Source organism: Lithobates pipiens, unplaced genomic scaffold (genome assembly GCF_037356315.1).
Source record: "Lithobates pipiens isolate NorthernLeopardFrog02 unplaced genomic scaffold, aLitPip1_a1.2 Scaffold_19, whole genome shotgun sequence".
In the NCBI taxonomy this organism is placed as follows: domain Eukaryota; kingdom Metazoa; phylum Chordata; class Amphibia; order Anura; family Ranidae; genus Lithobates; species Lithobates pipiens.
Window position 1 is genome coordinate 590,447,681 of NW_027507764.1, and position 23,335 is coordinate 590,471,015.

Here is a 23,335-nt window from a genome sequence, read left to right on the forward strand (position 1 = left end):
CACAAGCACAGCAGTGCACTGAACCCTATATACTGTACTACACCTATACCATACCAGTCCCTAAAAGGACTTTTGTGGACCTAATAGCTAGCGATTTGTGTCACTGCAGTCTCTCCCTGCTCCACACAGCAACCTCTCCCTATAATGACATAAGAAAGAATGTAAAATGGTCGGGTCTATTTAGAAGTTAGGGGGAATGTCCAAGTGTCCATGTGCTGTAATGTCTCAATTGGCTGTCCTGTACCCCATGATGGATGTGTCATCATGGGTCAAAGTTCTTTCACACTGTCAACACATAAGTCCGCCGGGGCGAACAGCGGCAATAGTCCGCCGATCCGGCGAATCGCGAACAGGCAAAATTTGCCGCGAACCGACCGCCGGGTGAACCATTCGGCCATCCCTACTCACAACCTTTCCTCATAACTAATATCCTCCAGACCCTTTATTAACTTTGTTGCCCTTCTTTGTACTCCCTCCGTTTCCAGTACATCCTTCCTGAGGACTGGTGCCCAGAACTGGACAGCATACTCCAGGTGCGGCCGGACCAGAGTCTTGTAGAGCGGGAGAATTATCGTTTTTTCTCTGGTGTTGATCCCATTTTTAATGCCAATATTCTGTCTGCTTTGTTAGCAGCAGCTTGGCATTGCTGAGCCCATCATCTACTAGGACCCCCAGGTCCTTCTCCCTCCTAGATCCCCCCAGATATTCTCCCCCCAGTGAGTAGATTGCATTCATACTTTTGCCACCCAAATGCATTATTTTACATTTTTCTACATTAAACCTCATTTGTCACGTAGTTGCCCACCCGATTCATTTGTTCAGATTTTTTTGCAAGGTTTCCACATCCTGCGGAGAAGTTATTGCCCTGCTTAGCTTAGTATTGTCTGCAAATACAGAGATTGAACTGTTTACCCCATCCCCATCCTCCAGGTCGTTTATGAACAAATTAAATAGGATTGGTGCCAGCACAGAACCCTGGGGGACCCCACTACCCACCCCTGACCATTCTGAGTACTCCCCATTTATCACTACTACCCTCTGAACTCGCCCTTGTTGCCAGTTTTCAATCCATGTACTTACCCTATGGTCCATGCCAACTAACCTAATTTTGTACAGTAAACATTTATGGGGAACTGTATCAAATGCTTTTGCAAAATCCAGATATACCACATCTACGGGCCTTCCTTTATCCAGATACACCACGTCTACGGGCCTTCCTTTATCTAGATAGCAACTCACTTCCTCATAGAAGGTTAATAGATTGGTTTGGCAAGAACGATTCTTCATGAATCCATGCTGGTTACTGCTAATGATACCGTTCTCATTACTAAAATCTTGTATATAGTCCCTTATCATCTCCTCCAAGAGCTTGCATACTATTGATGTTGGGCTAACTGGTCTGTAATTCCCAGGGATGTATTTTAGGCCCTTTCTAAATATTGGTGCTACATTGGCTTTTCTCCAATCAGCTGGTACCATTCCAGTCAGTAAAAATTAGGAACAATGGTCTGGCAATTACTTGACTGAGTTCCCTGAGTACCCTTGGATGCAAGCCATCTGGTCCCAGTTAATTTATTAATATTAAGTTTCCCAAGTCTAATTTTAATGCTGTCCTCTTTTAACCATGGAGGTGCTTCCTGTGATGTGTCATGAGGATAAACACTGCAGTTTTGGTTACTGAACCCCCGATTCCCTCGTGAAGACTGAGGAGAAGAATAAATTCAATCTTTGCCATCTCCCCATCCTTTGTAACCAGATGTCCTTCCTCATTCTTTATGGGGCCAATATGGTCTGTCCTCCCTTTTTTACTGTTTACATACATAAAGAATTTCTTGGGATTTTTTTTTTTGCTCTCTTCCGCTATGTGTCTTTAGTGTTCTATCTGAGTCGTCCTTATTGCACCCTTACATTTCTTGTTGCATTCTTTATAAAGTCTGAATGCTGATGATGATCCCTCAACCTTGCATTTTTTGAATGCCTTCTCCTTTGCTTTTGCTGTATATGCATTTTTACATTGGAGTTAGGCCATCCAGGACTTTTGTTTGCTCTTTTTAATTTATTATCCAATGGGATGCACTAGCTAATGCCCTTATTTAATATGCTCTTAAAGCAAACCCATCTCTCCTCCATGTTCTTTGTTCCTAAGATTTTATCCCAATTTATGCCTTCTAGCAAGGTTCGTAGTTTAGGGAAGTTGGCTCTTTTGAAATTCCATGTCTTTGTATTCCCCTAATGTTTCCAATTTGTGTGATTTTTACTGAAGCCAATTGACCTGTGATCACCGTTTCCTTAATTACCCCGTATTTCCACATCCGTGATCAGGTCTGTATTGTTGGTAATCAGTAGATCCAGTAACGCTTTATTTCTAGTTGGTGCATCTACCATCTGAACCATGAAATTGTCCTGCAAGATATTTAGGAACTGGCGAGCCTTAGATGAATGCACGATCCCCTCCGCCCAGTCTACGTCTGGATAATTAAAATCCCCGATTATGATAACACTTCCCATCCTTGCTGCTAATCCAACTTGTGATAGGAGATCTGTCTCCCCCTCCCCCCTCAGGTTAGGAGGCCTTTAGCATACTCCCAGTATTATTTTCCCCTTTGCTCCATCCCTTTGGAGCTCTACCCATAAGGATTCCACCTCCTCCCTAGCTCCCTTAGTGATGTAAGGTATACCCTTCAATGGTTGCCAGACAATCATGAGAGCTGTTGAATCAGGCCTCTGAATTTCCCACAAATTCCAAATCCTCCTTGTACAAAAGTATCTCTAGTTCACCCATCTTGTCTGCCAGGCTCCTGGCATTGGTGAACATACCACATAGTTTAGACCGGTCACATTCTATCCTTTTATTTTGTGTTCCAAGATTGCAAATAGGACTTTCTATATTTACCTTGGGTTTATGTGCTTTAGTCAACCTACCACAAATGCCCCAATACTACCCTCTAGAATATGTTCCGCGCTGACTATCTCTAGCTCTGGACTCCCCCCCCCCGTTGCCTAGTTTAAAAACCCCTCTAACTTTTGGCCATCTTCACTCCCAGCAGATCTTCACTCTCCTCATGTAGGTGCAGTCCATCCCTTCTATAGAACTGGTGACCGACTGAGAAGTTGGCCCAATCCTCCAGGACCCCAAACCCCTCCTTACTACATCAGTTCCTCAGCCACTTGTTTACTTCCCTAATTTCCCTCTGCCTTTCTGGTGTGGCTCGATGTACTGGTAGTATTCCTGAGAATACTACCTTGGAGGTCCTTTTCCTCAATTTAGCTCCCAAGTCCCCAAAATCGTTCTTTAGGACACTCCATCTGTCTCTGACTTTGTCATTGGTGCCAACGTGCACCATGACAGATGGGTCTTCCCCAGCCCCTCCCAGTAATCTGTCCTTTGATTCGTTATGTGCCAAACCCAAGCACCCGGTAGACAACATACAGTTCGGCACTTCAGGTCTTTGCTACAGATTGCCCTCTCTAAGAATTGAGTCCCCTACCACCAGAATCTGTCTTTCCTTTCCCTTCGATTCCCCCCAACTCTCACTGGAGGAGTACTTCCCCCGGCAGCAAGGAGAATCCCTCAGCTCCAGCAGTGCTGGTCCCTGACTGGTTTCCCCAATGTCACTCAATGGAGCGTACTTATTGGGAAGCTCCAGCCCTGGATCGACCTCCCTTGCACTTCCCCCTCTACCTTTTCTGACCGTCACCCATCTACTTTTTCCTAGTGCCTGCACTTCTTTGTCTCCACCCGCCTCTGTGCTGGCCCTTGCCGGCACCTGCCGTGTATGTTCCTTGCTCTCCTTTAGTATGGAGGGTCTTTTCAGTGCCGACAGTTACGTCCTCAGATTCAGAACCTGGGCATCCCGGGAAACAATGTGCTCACATTTTGCACAGCAGTATTCACCCTCGATCGGATTATCAAGGAACGCATACATGCTGCAAGATGTACAACTAGTTGCATCTCTGACGGGCATCACACCCACTAATTTAATGAGTGTTGGGGATTTTACCCTGTCCAAATTACCCAACAACCAGCTTCCTGACAGTAATACACAACAAGACAATACACAGGTACCAACAAGACAATACACAGGCTCTCGCAGACCCACGTGCACACACACAATACACAAGTACTAACGATCCACACTCATTACTCAGACAACACTCAGGTACTCACAATACACAGGTACTACCTGACACTAATACTCAATACAGCCCACGTGCACTCGCAGCACTCATGTTCTTACAATACACAGGAGGTACATACTCACCCTACACAGATACTTGACCCCTGTTATAAACTCTTGTTTTCAACTCTGGTTTTAAACTCACCACTTAGTCCAGTTCCACCAACTCTGGTTTTTAAGTCACCACTTAGTCCAGTTCCACTTGGTCTAAGTTCCAGCAAGCTCAAAGTTTCCGGCTGCTTCACAATGAGGCTCACAATGAGTTCTACAGAAGGTTATATAGGCCTCAAGCACATATGAACAATTAACCATTCCCCTTAATTAGTAGAGTGAAGGAAGCAAAGAAAAAAAAGGCTACTTAAAAAGGGACAGAAAAAGGTATTAAAAAGCTACAAGAAAAAGCCATAAAAAGAACCTAAAATGCAACACAGCAATCACCAGCAGTCAAAAGCAAAACTAGTTCACGCTCTCCACTCAAGGTCCCCACTGTTTAGCTTCCAACCAGCAGTCTGGCAGAAATGCCTTGGCCATCACATTAAGGTAGATAGATCTTGGCCATCACATCAAGGTAGATAAGTCTTAGCCATCGTGTCAAGGCAGATAGATCTTGGATATCACATCAAGGTAGATAGGTCTCTGCCATCTTGTCAAGGCAGATAGATCTTGGCCATAACATCAAGGTAGATTAGTCTTGCCCATCATGTCAAGACAGATAGATCTTGGCCATCTTGTCAAGGCAAATAGACCTTGGCCATCACAACAAGGTAGATAGGCCTTGGCCATCATGTCAATGCAGATAGATCTTGGCCATCACATCAAGGTAGCTAGGTCCTGGCCATCATGTCAAGACAGATATATCTTGGCAATCTTGTCAAGGTAGATGGGCCTTGGCCATTATGTCAAAGCAGATAGCTCATGGCCATCACATCAAGGTAGATAGGTCTTGGCCATCATGCCAAAGCTGATAGATCTTGGCCATCATGTCAAGGCAGATAGATCTTGGCCATCATGCCAAAGCTGATAGATCTTGGCCATCATGTCAATGTAAATAGATCTTGTCCATCATGTCAAGGCAGATAGATCCTGGCCTTGACAAGGTACAGTATCTCACAAAAGTGAGTACACCCCTCACATTTTTGTAAATATTTTATTATATCTTCACATGTGACAACACTGAATAAATTACAATTTGCTACAATGTAAAGTAGTGAGTGTACAGCTTGTATAACAGTGTAAATTTGCTGTCCTCTCAAAATAACTCAACACACAGCCATTGATATCTAAACCACTGACAACACAAGTCAGTACGCCCCTAAGTGAAAATGTCCAAATTGTGCCCAATTAGCCATTTTCCCTCCCCGGTGTCATGTGACTCATTAGTGTTACAAGGTCTCAGGTGTGAATGGGGAGCAGGTGTGCTAAATTTGGTGTTATCGCTCTCACTCTCTCATACTGGTCTCTGGAAGTTCAACATGGCACCTCATGGCAAAGAACTTTGAGGATCTGAAAAAAAGAATTGTTGCTCTACATAAAGATGGCCTAGGCTATAAGACAATTGCCAAGACCCTGAAAACTGAGTTGCAGCATGGTGACCAAGACCATACAGCCAGTGGCGGCTGGTGCTCAAACTGAAAAATACTGAACCCCCCCCATCAATTGCAGCCTTGCTGTGCCCATCAAATGCAGCCACTGTGCCCACCAAATGCAGCCATTGTGCCCGTCAGATGTATCCATTGTGCACATCAAACGCAGCCACTGTGCCCATCATATGCAGCCACTTGTGCCAAAATGCGCCTGGGTCAGCTTCCCCTCCTGCCCATTCCTTACCCCCGCCTTGGCGCCAATAGCTGATTAGCACCACTTTTAGTCTCAAACAGCTGAACACAGTTTTTCCCTTAACAGAAGCTGACCCCTTGTGTGTTCTTTCCCCTGCAGGAGAGAGTGGAGCTGGGAAGACAGAGGCCAGCAAATACATCATGCAATATATTGCTGCCATCACCAACCCCACCCAGAGAGAGGAGGTGGAAAGGTACGTTTGCGGTCACTGAAAAACATGGTGGGATATCAGCGCTCACTTACTCCTGGGAAGCCTGGGCACATTTTTGAAGTTTTCCATAACAGGGTTTTGTGATTTTAAGAGGTTCCCCAGAATAAAGTTATGCAGTACTAGACAGAGAATTCAGTTTCGTTTACATCTGCCACCCACCCAAGAAGGAAAAACTTGAATTAGGACCGTCATATTATATTTTGGTGAATGACGGACATGTGACAGAACCAGCTATCAACATTTCCCTTTACTGAAGGCTGGAGAGGAAGTAGAGGAGAGACTGCCCTAAAAAAAACAGCTGCAGGCATGGACTGGCAATCGGGACTACCGGGAGTTTTCAGGTGGGCCGAATGGCTCAGTGGGCCAGTCAGATGCAGTCCTGGAGCCGCTCCTCTCTGACAGTGAGTGATCGCAATTTCACTCCTGTCAGGAGGAGCAGCTCCATCACTTGCTGGAGAGAGCATTAGGTGTTATGCTCTCTCCAGCCTGCAGGAGGAGATAGACAGCCGGCAGACTTTCCTTCCTCTCTCCCCTTATCACTTGTTATCACAGAGAGGAACAAAAAGCTGCCTTCAAAACTGTGAGTACATGTGGGAGGGGGAGGAGAGGGAGGATGCTCTGATGTGAAGGGGGCTTCTGATTGCGACTGATGTGAAGGGGGCTGCTGGTGGGGACTCTGATGTGAAGGGGGCTTCTGATTGCGACTGATGTGAAGGGGGCTTCTGATGTGGACCCTGATGTGAAGGGGGCTGCTGGTGGGGACTCTGATGTGAAGGGGCTGCTGGTGGGGACTCTGATGTGAAGGGGGCTGCTGGTGGGGACTCTGATGTGAAGGGGGCTGCTGGTGGGGACTGATGTGAAGGGGGCTGCTGGTGGGGACTCTGATGTGAAGGGGGCTGCTGGTGGGGACTGATGTTAAGAGGGCTGCTGGTGGGGACTAATGTGAAGAGGGCTGCTGGTGGGGACTCTGATATGAATGGGGCTTCTGATGGGGACTCTGATGTGAAGGGGGTTTCTGGTGGGACTCTGATGTGAAGGGGGCTTCTGATGGGGACTGATGTGAAGGGGCTGCTGGTGGGGACTCTGATGTGAAGGGGGCTGCTGGTGGGGACTCTGATGTGAAGGGGGCTGCTGATGGGGACTCTGATGTGAAGGGGGCTGCTGATGGGGACTCTGATGTGAAGGGGGCTGCTGATGGGGACTCTGGTGTGAAGGGGGCTGCTGATGGGGACTCTGGTGTGAAGGAGGCTGCTGATGGGGACTCTGGTGTAAAGGGGGCTGCTGATGGGGACTCTGGTGTGAAGGGGGCTGCTGATGGGGACTCTGATGTGAAAGGGCTGCTGATGGGGACTCTGTTGTGAAGGCGGCTTCTGATGGAGACTCTGTTGTGAAGGCGGCTTTTGATGGGGACTCTGGTGTGAAAGGGGCTTCTGATGGGGACTCTGGTGTGAAGGGGGCTTCTGATGGGGACTCTGGTGTGAAGGGGCTGTCGGTGGGGACTCTGGTGTGAAGGGGGCTGCTGATGGGGACTCTGATGTGAAGACGGCTTCTGATGGGGACTCTGATTTGAAGGGGGCTGCTGGTGGGGACTCTGATTTGAAGGGGGTTGCTGATGGGGACTCTGATTTGAAGGGGGCTGCTGGTGGGGACTCTGATGTGAAGGGGGCTGCTGGTGGGGACTCTGATGTGAAGGGGGCTGCTGGTAGGGACTCTGATGTGAATGGGGCTGCTGGTGGGGACTCTGATTTGAAGGGGCTGCTGATGGGCACTCTGATGTGAAGGCGGCTTCTGATGGGGACTCTGATGTGAAGGGGGCTTCTGGTGGGTACAGTCAAACTTAAAGTGGGCCGGTCATGATGAAGTCCAGGGCCAAATTTTTGTCCCAATCCAGCCCTGCCCAGCTGTGGAGGTGTCATTTACAGATACAGTAGGTCTTGGCCATCATGTGAAGGTAGATAGATCTTGGCCATTCTGTCAAGGCAGATAGATCTTGGTGAACATGTCAATGTTGATAGGTCTTGAGCATTATGTAAAGGTAGATAGATCTTGGTGAACATGTCAAGGTAGATAGGTCTTGACCATCAGGTCAATGTAAATAGATCTTGGCCATCATGTCAAGGTAGATAGGTCTTGGCCATCATGTCAAGGTAGATAGGTCTTGACCATCAGGTCAAAGTAAATAGATCTTGGCCATCATGTCAAGGCAGATAGATCTTGACCACCATGTCAAGGTAGATAGATCTTGGTGAACATGTCAAGGTAGATAGGTCTTGACCATCAGGTCAAAGTAAATAGATCTTGGCCATCATGTCAAGGTAGATAGGTCTTGGCCATCATGTCAAGGTAGATAGGTCTTGGCCATCATGTCAAGGTAGATAGGTCTTGACCATCAGGTCAAAGTAAATAGATCTTGGCCATCATGTCAAGGCAGATAGATCTTGGCCACCATGTCAAGGTAGATACAGTAGATCTTGGCTGTCATGTCAAGTAGATAGATCTTGGTCATAGCTTAGGCACTAATGTTCCTAAGTGGCAGTAAGAACCTACTGTCCAGGGAGGCCAACCAATAATAATTTATTGTCAAGACAGAAAAGTCCCAAACTCTTCATAGAGAAATGAAAGAAGAGAAATTGTTTTCACAAGTATGATATACGTCTTAGCAAATGACTACCATATATGATACTGAAAGGAAACACAGACTACCATTGGCTGACTTCAGCCGGCTACAAAGTAATGACTCAGATGTGACAGTCAGAGCCGTCCCTAATTGTTGAGTAGTTTGTACAGCCCCCATCCTCACAGAGGGAAACCACACAACTTATTTTTGATACTTACGTGCCTCTTCCTCGTCATGTGCACTATTTGGTGGACCAGTAGGTTTCGTTTATTCATTTCAAAATTTTTACACCTCCAGACTACGGCCTTTACCTCAGATCTTTATCAGATTTACTTTAATCGGCTAAAGTTTTGTCTTTTAAAATGTTTCTCTATATCTGTACTATATATAAAACGTACTAAAAAATAAAATAAAAATAATACAATAAATTAAATATATATATATATATAGTTTTGCTCATAAGTTTACATACCCCGGCAGAATTTATGATTTCTGGCCAATTTTTCGGAGAATACGAATGATAACACAAAAACTGTTCTTTCACTCACGGTCAGTGATTGGCTGAAGCCATTTATTATCAGTCAACTGTGTATTTAAGAGGACCTGTCATGCTTTTTTCTATTACAAGGGATTTAAAAAAAAAAAAAAAACAGTGTAAAAATAAATAAAATCAATTAAAATAAATAAGAAAAAAAAAAAGGTTTTTAAAGACACCCCGTCACGACGAGCTTGCGCACAGAAGTGAGCGCATACATGAGTAGCGCCCGCATATGAAAACGGTGGTCAAACCACACATGTAAGGTATTGCCGCGATCGGTAGAGCGAGAGCAATAATTCTAGCCCTAGACCTCGTCTGTAACGCAAAAAATGCAACCTGTAGAATTTTTTAAATGTCGCTTATGGAGATTTTTGCGCAGCGGTCTTACAAGCACACTTTTTTTTGGGGGAAAAAATACACTTTTTTGAATGAAAAAAATAAGACAACAGTAAAATTAGCCTAATTTTTTTTATATTGTAAAAGATACACCGAGTAATTTGATACCCAACATGTCACGTTTCAAATTTGCGCCCCGCTCGTGGAATGGCGACAACATTTTAGCTTTAAAAAATCTCCATAGGCAACGTTAAAAAAAAAATTCTACAGGTTGCATGTTTTGAGTTGCAGAAGAGGTCCAGGGCTAGAATTATTGCTCTCGCTCCACCGATCGCGGCGACACCTCACATGAGTGGTTTGAACGCCGTTTTGATATGCGAGAGCTACTCAGGTATGCGAGAGCTTCTGCACAGGAGCTCGGGGCGCGTTTAAAAATGTTTTTTTTTCTTATTTTTTTACCTTTTTATTTTTTATTTTTCCACAGTTTTTTTTTAAAAAACTTTTTTTTTTTTTTTTTTTTTTAATTGTGTCACTTTTATTCATATTACAAAGGATTGTAAACATCCCTTGTAATAGAAAAAAAAAAGCATGACAGGACCTTTTAAATGTGATATCTGAGGGTCAAAAAGATCTGACATCTCATATTTACACTAAAATGCAAAAAAAAAGAAAAAAAAAAAAGCCATTTAAAAAAATAAAAATGGCCCTATAAGAACTATGGGCGGACGTGACGTTTTGATGGCGCGTCCGCCCTGCATTGTTATGGAGATGGGTGGTGAGAATACCGCTCTGGTGCTTGTTTCAGTTACTTCCTGTGATCCCTGGTAAAGGTAGTCCCTTTGTGGCGACAGTTTCCCTTCTACCTCCGACCACCGACAGGTTCTCCGGCCGGCAGAACCGTCACTTTTGGTTGGATGGACTGCAAGTCGCAGTCCCAACCCTGAGCTGCTCCCGTACTTCTGGATAGGCCCTCACATGGCCTGGTAGCCTGATGTCCACAGTCCCCTGGATAGGCCTAATCTCCGGCCTGGGACATATACAACACATGTCCACCCAGACCACTGTCTGGGTGCCACACAAGAACCTGGATCACCTGACCTCGCCCAACTATATAGGCTTTCCCAGCAGGCCAAGGGATTCAACAAAATCCCTACCCATTGGCTGAGATACCCCATATACCCATAACCTGACCTTAAGTTGTCCTACTCAATCTAATACCTCCAAGTGCCCGGCCACCTGGTGGTAGAAGAGTAAAGTACAACCAGGTGTCAAGAAGGTCGGCCCGATCGTCCGACTGTCCCCGGAGAGGCGCACGCGGGTGCGCGCCAACGCGGGTGGGCGCACGCGGGTGCGCGGTTGCTCTGATGGGCGCATTAACGCTGGTGCGCGCTGCTGCTGCCGGGCGCGCGCGGGTGCGCGCTAGTGATGTTGGGCGCACGCGGGTGCGCGGAGAGGTTGGTTTGTGAACGTGCGCGCTGGCGCGCGGCGTGACAGCTCTTGGCGCCAAAGGGGTTATTTAAAGGGACCTGTTACCTTGCCTCCTTGCTGTCCGGTCTACAGCGTTCCTGAAGAGACCCCTCTGTACCTGTCTGATTCCTGCTTACTCTTGTGACTCGGCTTATCCCGGACGACTCCTTGCTTGCTGCCTGCCTACGACCCCGGCTTGTCTGACGATTCTCCTGCCTGCTGATTCGGTGCCTTACCTGCCTGCCTGTTCCTGACCCGGCCTGTCCACGACTACGCCTAGCCTGCTGTTCCACTACTGTTCCTGCCTTCCAGTATTCTACTCTACCTGCTTGAAGGTCTGCAGAGTGGATCCGTACCACAAGACACCTTCCCCGCCTCTCCAGCGTGTGTGTGTGTTCCTGCAGCTCCTGCTTCCTGCTGATCTCAGTTCCAGCCTGCATCTGGTCCTCCTCAGTTCCTGGAGCCGGACTAGCCCTTGCACCGGTGTCCTGCTAGACGCTTGTGCCCCTTCTGCGTTCTCGAACCGCTGTCCTCTCTACCAGGAGTTCCTGAGCCAGAGGAATACGAGTTGCCGCTCCCAGCATCCGTGGGCTCAACCACCAGGTACGTGACACCAGGTCAAACTTTGGGAGAAGTCACTGGATCCCTAGTAATTAACTACAGTAGCTACTCCTGACAAGGAATTTGGTGAGGAGCTCCCTGACTAAACCCCAGTGTGCTACATCTGCATCTTTCATCCAGTGCCGCACTGACGTTTCTGGATTCTGAGTCATGGGGGGAAAGCAAAAGAATTGTCAAAGGATCTGCGGGAAAAGGTAGTTGAACTGTATAAAACAGGAAAAAGATATAAAAAGATATCCAAGGAATTGAGAATGTCAATCAGCAGTGTTCAAATTCTAACCAAGAAGTGGAAAATAAGGGGTTCTGTTGAAAACAAACCTCGGTCAGGTAGACCAACTAAAATTTCAGCCACAACTGCCAGGAAAAAATTTTCGGGATGCAAAGAAAAACCCCACAAATAACTTCAAGTGAAATACAGGACTCTCTGTGGTTGTTTCAAGATGCACAATAAGGAGGCACTTGAAGAAAGACAATACTGCATGGTCGAATCGCCAGATGAAAGACAATACTACTCAAATACAAAGTATCCGGCTTACAATACACCAAACAGCACAGAGACAAGCCTCAAACCTTCCGGCACAAAGTCATTTGGAGTGAGGAGACCAACATTGAGCTTTTTGGCCACAACCCATAAACACTACATTTGAGTCAACAAGACCTATGATGAAAGGTCCACCATCCCTACTGTGAAACACGGAGGTGGAGCGCTGATGTTTGGGGGATGTGTGAGCAACAAAAGGCCACAGGAAATTTGGTCACAATTGTTGGCAAGATGAATGCAGAATGTTATCAAAAAATTACTGGAGGAACATTTACATTCATCAGCCAGGAAGCTGCTCATGGGACGTACTCGGACCTTCCAACATGACAATGATCCAAAACACAAGATCAAGTCCTCCTGTCATTGGCTGCGGCAGAATAAAGTGAAGGTTCTGGAGTCTCAGTCTCCTGACCTCAATATCATTGAACCCCTCTGGGGAGATCTCAAACGTGTCATTCATGGAAGACAACCCAAGAATTACAGGAACTGGAGGCTTTGTGCCAAGAGGAATGGGCAACTTCACCACCTGAGAAGATAAAGAGCCTCATCCACAAATACCACAGAAGACTTCAAGCCGTCATTGATGTTAAAAGGGGGCAATACACGGTATTAACCACTTCAATACAGGGCACTTAAACACCTTCCTGCCCAGACCAATTTTGAGCTTTCAGCGCTGTCGCACTTTGAATGACAATTGCGCGGTCATGCTACACTTTACCCAAATGAAATTTTTATCATTTTTTTTCCCACAAATAGAGCTTTCTTTTGGTGGTATTTGATCACCTCTGCGTTTTTTTTTTTTTGCGCTACAAATAAAAAAATACCGAAAATTTTGAAAAAAAAAATGTTTTTTTTTTGTTTCAGTTTCAAAACTTTGTAAATAAGTACGTTTTCTCCTTCACTGATGGGCACTGATAAGGCGGCACTGATGGGCACCAATGATGTGGCACCAGTGAAGTGGCACTGATGAGGTGACATTGATGGACACTGATAGGCGGCACTGACAGGCGGCACTGATGGGCGACACAGATGGGCGACACGGATGGACACTGATAGGTGGCACAAATTGGCACTGATAGCTGGCATGGATTGGCATGGATGGGCGGCACAGATGGGCATGGATAGGCGGCACAGATGGGCATGGATAGGCGGCACAGATGGGCATGGATAAGCGGCACAGGTGGGCACTGATAGGCGGCACAGGTGGGCACTGATAGGCAGCACATGTGGGCACTGATAGGCGGCACAGGTGGGCACTGATAGGTGCCACAGGTGGGCACTCATAGGCAGCATTGGTGTTATACTGTACTAATGGATGCCAATCAGTGCCAAACAATAATGCATGCCAATCAGTGATGCCCATTATGGGCACTGATTGGCATCCATTGTGCTGACTGGCATCCCTGGTGGTCTAGGGAGGATTACCTTTTGCTTAGCATCCCTGGTGGTCTGGTGGCATCCCTGGTGGTCCAGTGTGGGCATCCTCGGTGGGGGCTGTGCTGTTAATCGATCAGCACAGACCCCCCCTGTCAGAGGAGCAGCCGATCGGCTCTCCTCTACTCGCGTCTGACAGACATAAGTGAGGAAAAGCCGATCACCGGCTCTTCCTATTTACACTGTGATCAGCCGCGATTGGACACGGCTGATCACGTGGTAAAGAGTCTCCGTCGGAGACTCTTTACCAAGATCGTAGTTGCCAGGTGTCAGACTGACACCCCGCAACAACGATCGCCGCGATGCGCGCCCCCGGGGGCGCGCAGCGGCTCATAATCCTGATCACGTCATATGACGTCCGGTCAGGATTATGCAACCACTTTGCCGCCGTCAATTTGTAATAGGGCGGGCGGCAAGTGGTTAAGAACTGGGGTGTGTAAACTTTTGATCGGGGTCATTTGGGTAGTTTCTGTTGCCATTATGATATAAGAAGAGTAAACACAGATGACTGATAATAAATGGCTTCAGCCAATCACTGACCAGGAGTGAGAGGGAAGTCTTTGGGTTCTCATTCATATCCTCTGAAAAATGGCCAAGAAATCATAAATTCTGCCGGGGTATGTAAACTTATGAGCACAACTGTATATTCGATATAAATACATCTATAATGATATTATTATTTTTTTAATATACATATTTATCTCCCTGAAGAAAAAAAATAAAACATTTGATTTAGCCCAGTTTCACGGGACAATTAGCTCTGTAATTTTATTTATTTTTTTAATATATATATATATAAATACTATAAATACTTAAAGATAAGGGGGTAAAATGTAACCTTTTTTGGTTATTTTCTCTCCGGGTCAAATTTTCTTCATATAGTGAAAACGCTGCATGATGACGAACACTAGATGGAGCTGATGATCACAGGAGATAAATACGTATTTACTATGATCGTCACCTGTCTCCATCTTGTGGCCATAATGTGGTATTTCCTGATTCATTTTGAGAAGAACATTTGCCCTGGAGAGAAAATAGACTAAAAGCGGGGCTTTCTTTTCAGCAGGAACTTGGTTTGGAACGCAGTTCCGGCACCTCCAGAACGGAATGGCAGTTGGGGGTGTGCTGGAGAGTCTTCATGCTGGCTGTTGAGGAATCTATGGTTGCTTGAGGGGATCTATTTTTGGGAAGGAAGGAGGTCTACTGTTGCTGGGGAGGACTTCTGTTGCTTGTGGGGGATCTATCATTGCTGGGTGTGGGTCTTATGTTGCAGGGGGGGGCAATAGCTGCTGGGAGGAATCTACTGTTGAGGGAGGGGTCTTTGTAGCTGGCTGCTGGAGGGTCTATTGATGCTGGATGGAATCTTTTTTTGCTGGCGATCTATTGTTCCTGGGAGTGGTTCTTGTGTTTCAGGTGGTCAATCGAGCTGGGTGGGATCTACTGTTGAGGGAGGGGTCTTTGTAGCTGGCTGCTGGAGGGTCTTTGTCGTTGGCTGCTGGAGGGTCTATTGATGCTGGATGGAATCTTTTTTTTTGTTGGCGATCTATTGTTGCTGGGAGTGGGTCTTCTGTTTCCGGGGGGGGGGGGTTAATCGTTGCTGGGTGGGATCTACTGTTGAGGGAGGGGTCTTTGTAGCTGGCTGCTGGAGGGTCTTTTGTAGTTGGCTGCTGGAGGGTCTATTGATGCTGGATGGAATCTTTTTTTTTTGCTGGCGATCTATTGTTTCTGGGAGTGGGTCTTGTGTTTCAGGTGTTCAATCGTTGCTGGGTGGGATCTACTGTTGAGGGAGGGGTCTTTGTAGCTGGCTGCTGGAGGATCTTTTGTAGTTGGCTGCTGGAGGGTCTATTGATGCTGGATGGAATATTTTTTTTGCTGGGGATCTATTGTTGCTGGGAGTGGGTCTTATGTTTCAGGGGGTCAATCGTTGCTGGGTGGGATCTACTGTTGAGGGAGGGGTCTTTGTAGCTGGCTGCTGGAGGATCTTTTGTAGTTGGCTGCTGGAGGGTCTATTGATGTTGGATGGAATCTTTTTTTTTGTTGGCGATCTATTGTTGCTGGGAGTGGGTCTTCTGTTTCCGGGGGGGTCAATCGTTGCTGGGTGGGATCTACTGTTGAGGGAGGGGTCTTTGTAGCTGGCTGCTGGAGGATCTTTGTAGTTGGCTGCTGGAGGGTCTATTGATGCTGGATGGAATATTTTTTTGCTGGAGATCTATTGTTGCTGGGAGTGGGTCTTATGTTTCCGGGGGGGGGGGGGGGGGGGGTCAATCGTTGCTAGGTGGGATCTACTGTTGAGGGAGGGGTCTTTGTAGCTGGCTGCTGGAGGATCTTTGTAGTTGGCTGCTGGAGGGTCTATTGATGTTGGATGGAATCTTTTTTTTTTGCTGGCGATCTATTGTTGCTGGGAGTGGGTCTTCTGTTTCCGGGGGGGTCAATCGTTGCTGGGTGGGATCTACTGTTGAGGGAGGGGTCTTTGTAGCTGGCTGCTGGAGGATCTTTGTAGTTGGCTGCTGGAGGGTCTATTGATGCTGGATGGAATATTTTTTTGCTGGAGATCTATTGTTGCTGGGAGTGGGTCTTATGTTTCCGGGGGGGGGGGGGGGGGTCAATCGTTGCTAGGTGGGATCTACTGTTGAGGGAGGGGTCTTTGTAGCTGGCTGCTGGAGGATCTTTGTAGTTGGCTGCTGGAGGGTCTATTGATGTTGGATGGAATCTTTTTTTTTTGCTGGCGATCTATTGTTGCTGGGAGTGGGTCTTATGTTTCCTGAGTGGGTCAATCGTTGCTGGGTGGGATCTACTGTTGAGGAAGGGGTCTTTGTAGTTGGCTGCGGGAGGATCTTTGTAGTTGGCTGTTGGAGGGTCTATTGATGCTGGATGGAATCTTTTCTTGCAGGCGATCTATTGTTGCTGGGAGTGGGTCTTATGTTTCTGGGGGGGGGGGTGTCAATCGTTGCTGGGGGGGATCTACTGTTGAGAGAGGGGTCTAATGTTGCTGTTTGCTGAAGGGTCAATTGATGCTGGCTGTTGGGTATGCATTGTTGCTGGAGGGGGATCTATTGTCGCTGGGCTGTCTATGGTTGCTGGATCTATTGTATTGCCTTTCTTGTTATCATTAACAAACTCCGAAGTTGGGTTTCGTTGGCTGAAATCGTTTCCTCACCAAATTAGCGGAGGCAACTCGCGGCGCTCCCTGGCACCAGGGCACTGCCCATTATGGGGGTTCACTTTCAGGGGACGCTCCTTGGAGGTTGTCCTTTCAAGGACTCCCATCGTTGCTCCTCTTCACCAATTCAGATCCAGAGAGAAGCGCGTTTCGGGGCCACCCTTCACCGTGTCCCCCTCCCCCTCCTCCTCTCCAGGGTGAAGAACGTTCTCTTGAAATCCAACTGCGTCCTCGAGGCTTTCGGAAACGCCAAAACCAACCGGAACGACAACTCCAGCAGATTCGGCAAATACATGGACATCAACTTTGACTTCAAGGGCGACCCAACCGGAGGACACATCAACAACTACCTGCTGGAAAAGGTGAGCCCAACCGTACAGAGGAATGATCCCTCCCAATATGCTGTCTGTGCTGACCCAGCTCCACTGCCCTTTCCTTCTCCTCTATTGAGAGTGTCTAATTGCTGTCTGTGCTGGCCCAGCTCCTCTGCATTTTCCTTCCCCTCTTCCGGGAGTGTTTAATTACTGTCTGTGCTGACCCAGCTCCACTGCCCTTTCTCTCTCCTCTACTGAGAGTGTCTAATTGCTGTCTGTGCTGGCCCAGCTCCACTGCCCTTTCCTTCTCCTCTACTGAGTGTCTAATTGCTGTCTGTGCTGGCCCAGCTCCACTGCCCTTTCCTTCTCCTCTACTGAGTGTCTAATTACTGTCTGTGCTGGCCCAGCTCCACTGCCCTTTCCTTCTCCTCTACTGAGAGTGTCTAATTACTGTCTGTGCTGGCCCAGCTCCACTGCCCTTTCCTTCTCCTCTACTGAGAGTGTCTAATTACTGTCTGTGCTGACCCAGCTCCACTGCCTCTTCCCTCTTCTCCTTACATAACCTTTCATGTAGCTGGAAGGGGGGGCGGAGCAAAGGGGTATATTACAGAGTGTGACATCAGTGGGGGCTTCTGACATCACATCCAAGAAGGCAGCACCCAGCAGAGTCTCGGGGGTACTAGATGTCTATACAAAGGAGGGTTTTACAGGGAAATACAATAAATGCTCATCTCATTATATGGGGGGTTTTGCTGAAATGAAAGAGTCTGATATACTAATTCCACAAGTCCAGTATATTATGGCCACTAGGTGGCGCTGAGTGTTATAGAAAACAAGTGCGCTCATTAGCACAGTCTAGTGGCCATAATTCAACATTTTCCCCCATTCACACATTTGATTTGCACAGTCCATAGCCTGACAACATTCGATTTTCCTCCGTTCTCGCAGAACTTATATTACACGCCGTTTTGAATGGACAAACAGTTTTGTGTCTTCTATACACGCATCATATAATGTGAATATTCAGTAGTGTTTACAAACACCGCACCGAATGCAACCGATTGTCAGGTTGGTGTCGGTGGGTGGAGCGGCTCCATCACACATCGCTGGCCGCATCGGCCTCTCATAATTCTTCTCTCATTCCAGTCTCGGGTCCTCAAGCAGCAGCCGGGAGAGAGAAACTTCCATTCATTCTACCAGGTAAGAGAGAGTCTCCGATCATCTCCTGTATCATGTCTGCAGTCTCTGATCATCTCCTGTATCATGTCTGCAGTCTCTGATCATCTCCTGTACTATGTCTGCCGTTTCTGATCATCTCCTGTATCATGTCCGCAGTCTCTGATCATCTACTGTATAATGTCCGCAGTCTCTGACCATCTCCTGTACCATGTCTGCAGTCTCTGATCATATCCTGTATTATGTCTGCAGTCTGTGATCATCTCCTGTATTATGTCTGCAGTCTCTGACCATCTCCTGTATTATGTCTGCAGTCTCTGATCATCTCCTGTATTATGTCTGCAGTCTCTGACCATCTCCTGTATTATGTCTGCAGTCTCTGACCATCTCCTGTATCATGCCTGCAGTCTCTGATCATCTCCTGTATCATGTCTGCAGTCTCTGATCATATCCTGTATTATGTCTGCAGTCTGTGATCATCTCCTGTATCATGCCTGCAGTCTCTGATCATCTCCTGTATTATGTCTGCAGCCTCTCATCATCTCCTGTACTATGTCTGCAGTCTCTGATCATCTCCTGTACTATGTCTGCAGTCTCTGATCATCTCCTGTATTATGTCTGCAGTCTCTGACCATCTCCTGTATCATGTCTGCAGTCTCTGATCATCTCCTGTATTATGTCTGCAGTCTCTGATCATCTCCTGTACTATGTCTGCAGTCTCTGATCATCTCCTGTACTATGTCTGCAGTCTCTGATCATCTCCTGTATTATGTCTGCAGTCTCTGACCATCTCCTGTATCATGTCTGCAGTCTCTGATCATCTCCTGTATTATGTCTGCAGTCTCTGATCATCTCCTGTACTATGTCTGCAGTCTCTGATCATCTCCTGTATTATGTCTGCAGTCTGTGATCATCTCCTGTATTATGTCTGCAGTCTCTGATCATCTCCTGTACTATGTCTGCAGTCTCTGATCATCTCCTGTATCATGTCTGCAGTCTCTGATCATCTCCTGTACTATGTCTGCAGTCTCTGACCATCTCCTGTACTATGTCTGCAGTCTCTGATCATCTCCTGTATCATGTCTGCAGTCTCTGATCATCTCCTGTATCATGTCTGCAGTCTCTGATCATCTCCTGTATTATGTCTGCAGTCTCTGATCATCTCCTGTACTATGTCTGCAGTCTCTGATCATCTCCTGTACTATGTCTGCAGTCTCTGATCATCTCCTGTACTATGTCTGCAGTCTCTGACCATCTCCTGTACTATGTCTGCAGTCTCTGATCATCTCCTGTACTATGTCTGCAGTCTCTGACCATCTCCTGTACTATGTCTGCAGTCTCTGATCATCTCCTGTATCATGTCTGCAGTCTCTGATCATCTCCTGTACTATGTCTGCAGTCTCTGATCATCTCCTGTACTATGTCTTCAGTCTCTGATCATCTCCTGTATTATGTCTGCAGTCTCTGCCCATCTCCTGTACCATGTCTGCAGCCTCTGATCATTTCCTGTATCATGTCTGGTAGTCTCTGATCATCTCCTGTATCATGTCTGGTAGTCTCTGATCATCTCCTGTACTATGTCTGCAGTCTCTGATCATCTCCTGTATTATGTCTGCAGTCTCTGATCATCTCCTGTACTATGTCTGCAGTCTCTGATCATCTCCTGTATTATGTCTGCAGTCTCTGACCATCTCATGTACTATGTCTGCAGTCTCTGATCATCTCCTGTACTATGTCTGCAGTCTCTGATCATCTCCTGTATCATGTCTGCAGTCTCTGATCATCTCCTGTACTATGTCTGCAGTCTCTGATCATCTCCTGTACTATGTCTGCAGTCTCTGATCATCTCCTGTACTATGTCTGCAGTCTCTGATCATCTCCTGTACTATGTCTGCAGTCTCTGATCATCCCTATAGTATGTCTGCAGTCTCTGATCATCTCCTGTACTATGTCTGCCGTTTCTGATCATCTCCTGTATCATGTCCGTAGTCTCTGATCATCTACTGTATAATGTCCGCAGTCTCTGATCATCTCCTGTATCGTGTCTGCAGTCTCTGATCATCTCCTGTACTATGTCTGCAGTCTCTGATCATCTCCTGTATTATGTCTGCAGTCTCTGACCATCTCCTGTACTATGTCTGCAGTCTCTGATCATCTCCTGTACTATGTCTGCAGTCTCTGATCATCTCCTGTATTATGTCTGCAGTCTCTGATCATCTCCTGTACTATGCCTGCAGTCTCTGATCATCTCCTGTATTATGTCTGCCGTCTCTGATCATCTCCTGTATTATGTCTGCCGTCTCTGATCATCTCCTGTACTATGTCTGCAGTCTCTGATCATCTCCTGTATTATGTCTGCAGTCTGTGACCATCTCCTGTACTATGTCTGCAGTCTCTGATCATCTCCTGTATTATGTCTGCAGTCTCTGATCATCTCCTGTATTATGTCTGCAGTCTCTGATCATCTCCTGTACTATGTCTGCAGTCTCTGATCATCTCCTGTATTATGTCTGCAGTCTCTGATCATCTCCTGTTCTATGTCTGCAGTCTCTGATCATCTCCTGTACTATGTCTGCAGTCTCTGATCATCTCCTGTATTATGTCTGCAGTCTCTGATCATCTCCTGTACTATGTCTGCAGTCTCTGCCCATCTCCTGTAATATGTCTGCAGTCTCTGATCATCTCCTGTACTATGTCTGCAGTCTCTGATCATCTCCTGTATCATGTCTGCAGTCTCTGATCATCTCCTGTACTATGTCTGCAGTCTCTGCCCATCTCCTGTAATATGTCTGCAGTCTCTGATCATCTCCTCTACTATGTCTGCAGTCTCTGATCATCTCCTGTACTATGTCTGCAGTCTCTGATCATCTCCTGTATTATGTCTGCAGTCTCTGATCATCTCCTGTACTATGTCTGCAGTCTCTGATCATCTCCTGTATTATGTCTGCAGTCTCTGATCATCTCCTGTACCATGTCTGCAGCCTCTGATCATTTCCTGTATCATGTCTGGTAGTCTCTGATCATCTCCTGTATCATGTCTGCAGTCTCTGATCATCTCCTGTACCATGTCTGCAGCCTCTGATCATTTCCTGTATCATGTCTGGTAGTCTCTGATCATCTCCTGTATCATGTCTGCAGTCTCTGATCATCTCCTGTACCATGTCTGCAGCCTCTGATCATTTCCTGTATCATGTCTGGTAGTCTCTGATCATTTCCTGTATCATGTCTGGTAGTCTCTGATCATCTCCTGTACTATGTCTGCAGTCTCTGATCATCTCCTGTACTATGTCTGCAGTCTCTGATCATCTCCTGTACTATGTCTGCAGTCTCTGATCATCTCCTGTATTATGTCTGCAGTCTCTGATCATCTCCTGTACTATGTCTGCAGTCTCTGATCATCTAATGTACTATGTCTGCAGTCTCTGACCATCTCATGTACTATGTCTGCAGTCTCTGATCATCTCCTGTACTATGTCTGCAGTCTCTGATCATCTCCTGTACTATGTCTGCAGTCTCTGATCATCTCCTGTATCATGTCTGCAGTCTCTGATCATCTGCAGTCTCTGACCATCTCATGTACTATGTCTGAAGTCTCTGACCATCTCCTGTACTATGTCTGCAGTCTCTGATCATCTCCTGTATCATGTCTGCAGTCTCTGATCATCTCCTGTACTATGTCTGCAGTCTCTGATCATCTAATGTACTCTGTCTGCAGTCTCTGATCTTCTCCTGTATCATGTCCGCAGTCTGTGATCATCTCCTGTATTATGTCTGCAGTCTCTGATCATCTCCTGTTCTATGTCTGCAGTCTCTGATCATCTCCTGTACTATGTCTGCAGTCTCTGATCATCTCCTGTATTATGTCTGCAGTCTCTGATCATCTCCTGTACTATGTCTGCAGTCTCTGCCCATCTCCTGTAATATGTCTGCAGTCTCTGATCATCTCCTGTACTATGTCTGCAGTCTCTGATCATCTCCTGTATCATGTCTGCAGTCTCTGATCATCTCCTGTACTATGTCTGCAGTCTCTGCCCATCTCCTGTAATATGTCTGCAGTCTCTGATCATCTCCTCTACTATGTCTGCAGTCTCTGATCATCTCCTGTACTATGTCTGCAGTCTCTGATCATCTCCTGTATTATGTCTGCAGTCTCTGATCATCTCCTGTATTATGTCTGCAGTCTCTGATCATCTCCTGTACCATGTCTGCAGCCTCTGATCATTTCCTGTATCATGTCTGGTAGTCTCTGATCATCTCCTGTATCATGTCTGCAGTCTCTGATCATCTCCTGTACCATGTCTGCAGCCTCTGATCATTTCCTGTATCATGTCTGGTAGTCTCTGATCATCTCCTGTATCATGTCTGCAGTCTCTGATCATCTCCTGTACCATGTCTGCAGCCTCTGATCATTTCCTGTATCATGTCTGGTAGTCTCTGATCATTTCCTGTATCATGTCTGGTAGTCTCTGATCATCTCCTGTACTATGTCTGCAGTCTCTGATCATCTCCTGTACTATGTCTGCAGTCTCTGATCATCTCCTGTACTATGTCTGCAGTCTCTGATCATCTCCTGTATTATGTCTGCAGTCTCTGATCATCTCCTGTATTATGTCTGCAGTCTCTGATCATTTCCTGTATCATGTCTGGTAGTCTCTGATCATCTCCTGTACTATGTCTGCAGTCTCTGATCATTTCCTGTATCATGTCTGGTAGTCTCTGATCATCTCCTGTACTATGTCTGCAGTCTCTGATCATCTAATGTACTATGTCTGCAGTCTCTGACCATCTCATGTACTATGTCTGCAGTCTCTGATCATCTCCTGTACTATGTCTGCAGTCTCTGATCATCTCCTGTACTATGTCTGCAGTCTCTGATCATCTCCTGTATCATGTCTGCAGTCTCTGA

General features: G+C 46.6%; 1 protein-coding gene across 1 annotated transcript in view; it reads left to right on the plus strand.

Annotated features, from left to right (window-relative positions):
• LOC143998131 (unconventional myosin-Ig-like) overlaps positions 1-23,335 on the plus strand; it is a 307,651-nt gene that overhangs the window by 40,900 nt on the left and 243,416 nt on the right. The window contains exons 3-5 of the mRNA XM_077493873.1: positions 6,114-6,207; positions 17,136-17,301; positions 18,400-18,453. Of these exons, the coding sequence (XP_077349999.1) occupies positions 6,114-6,207; positions 17,136-17,301; positions 18,400-18,453 (314 nt within the window). The remainder of the gene's footprint in view (positions 1-6,113; positions 6,208-17,135; positions 17,302-18,399; positions 18,454-23,335) is intronic.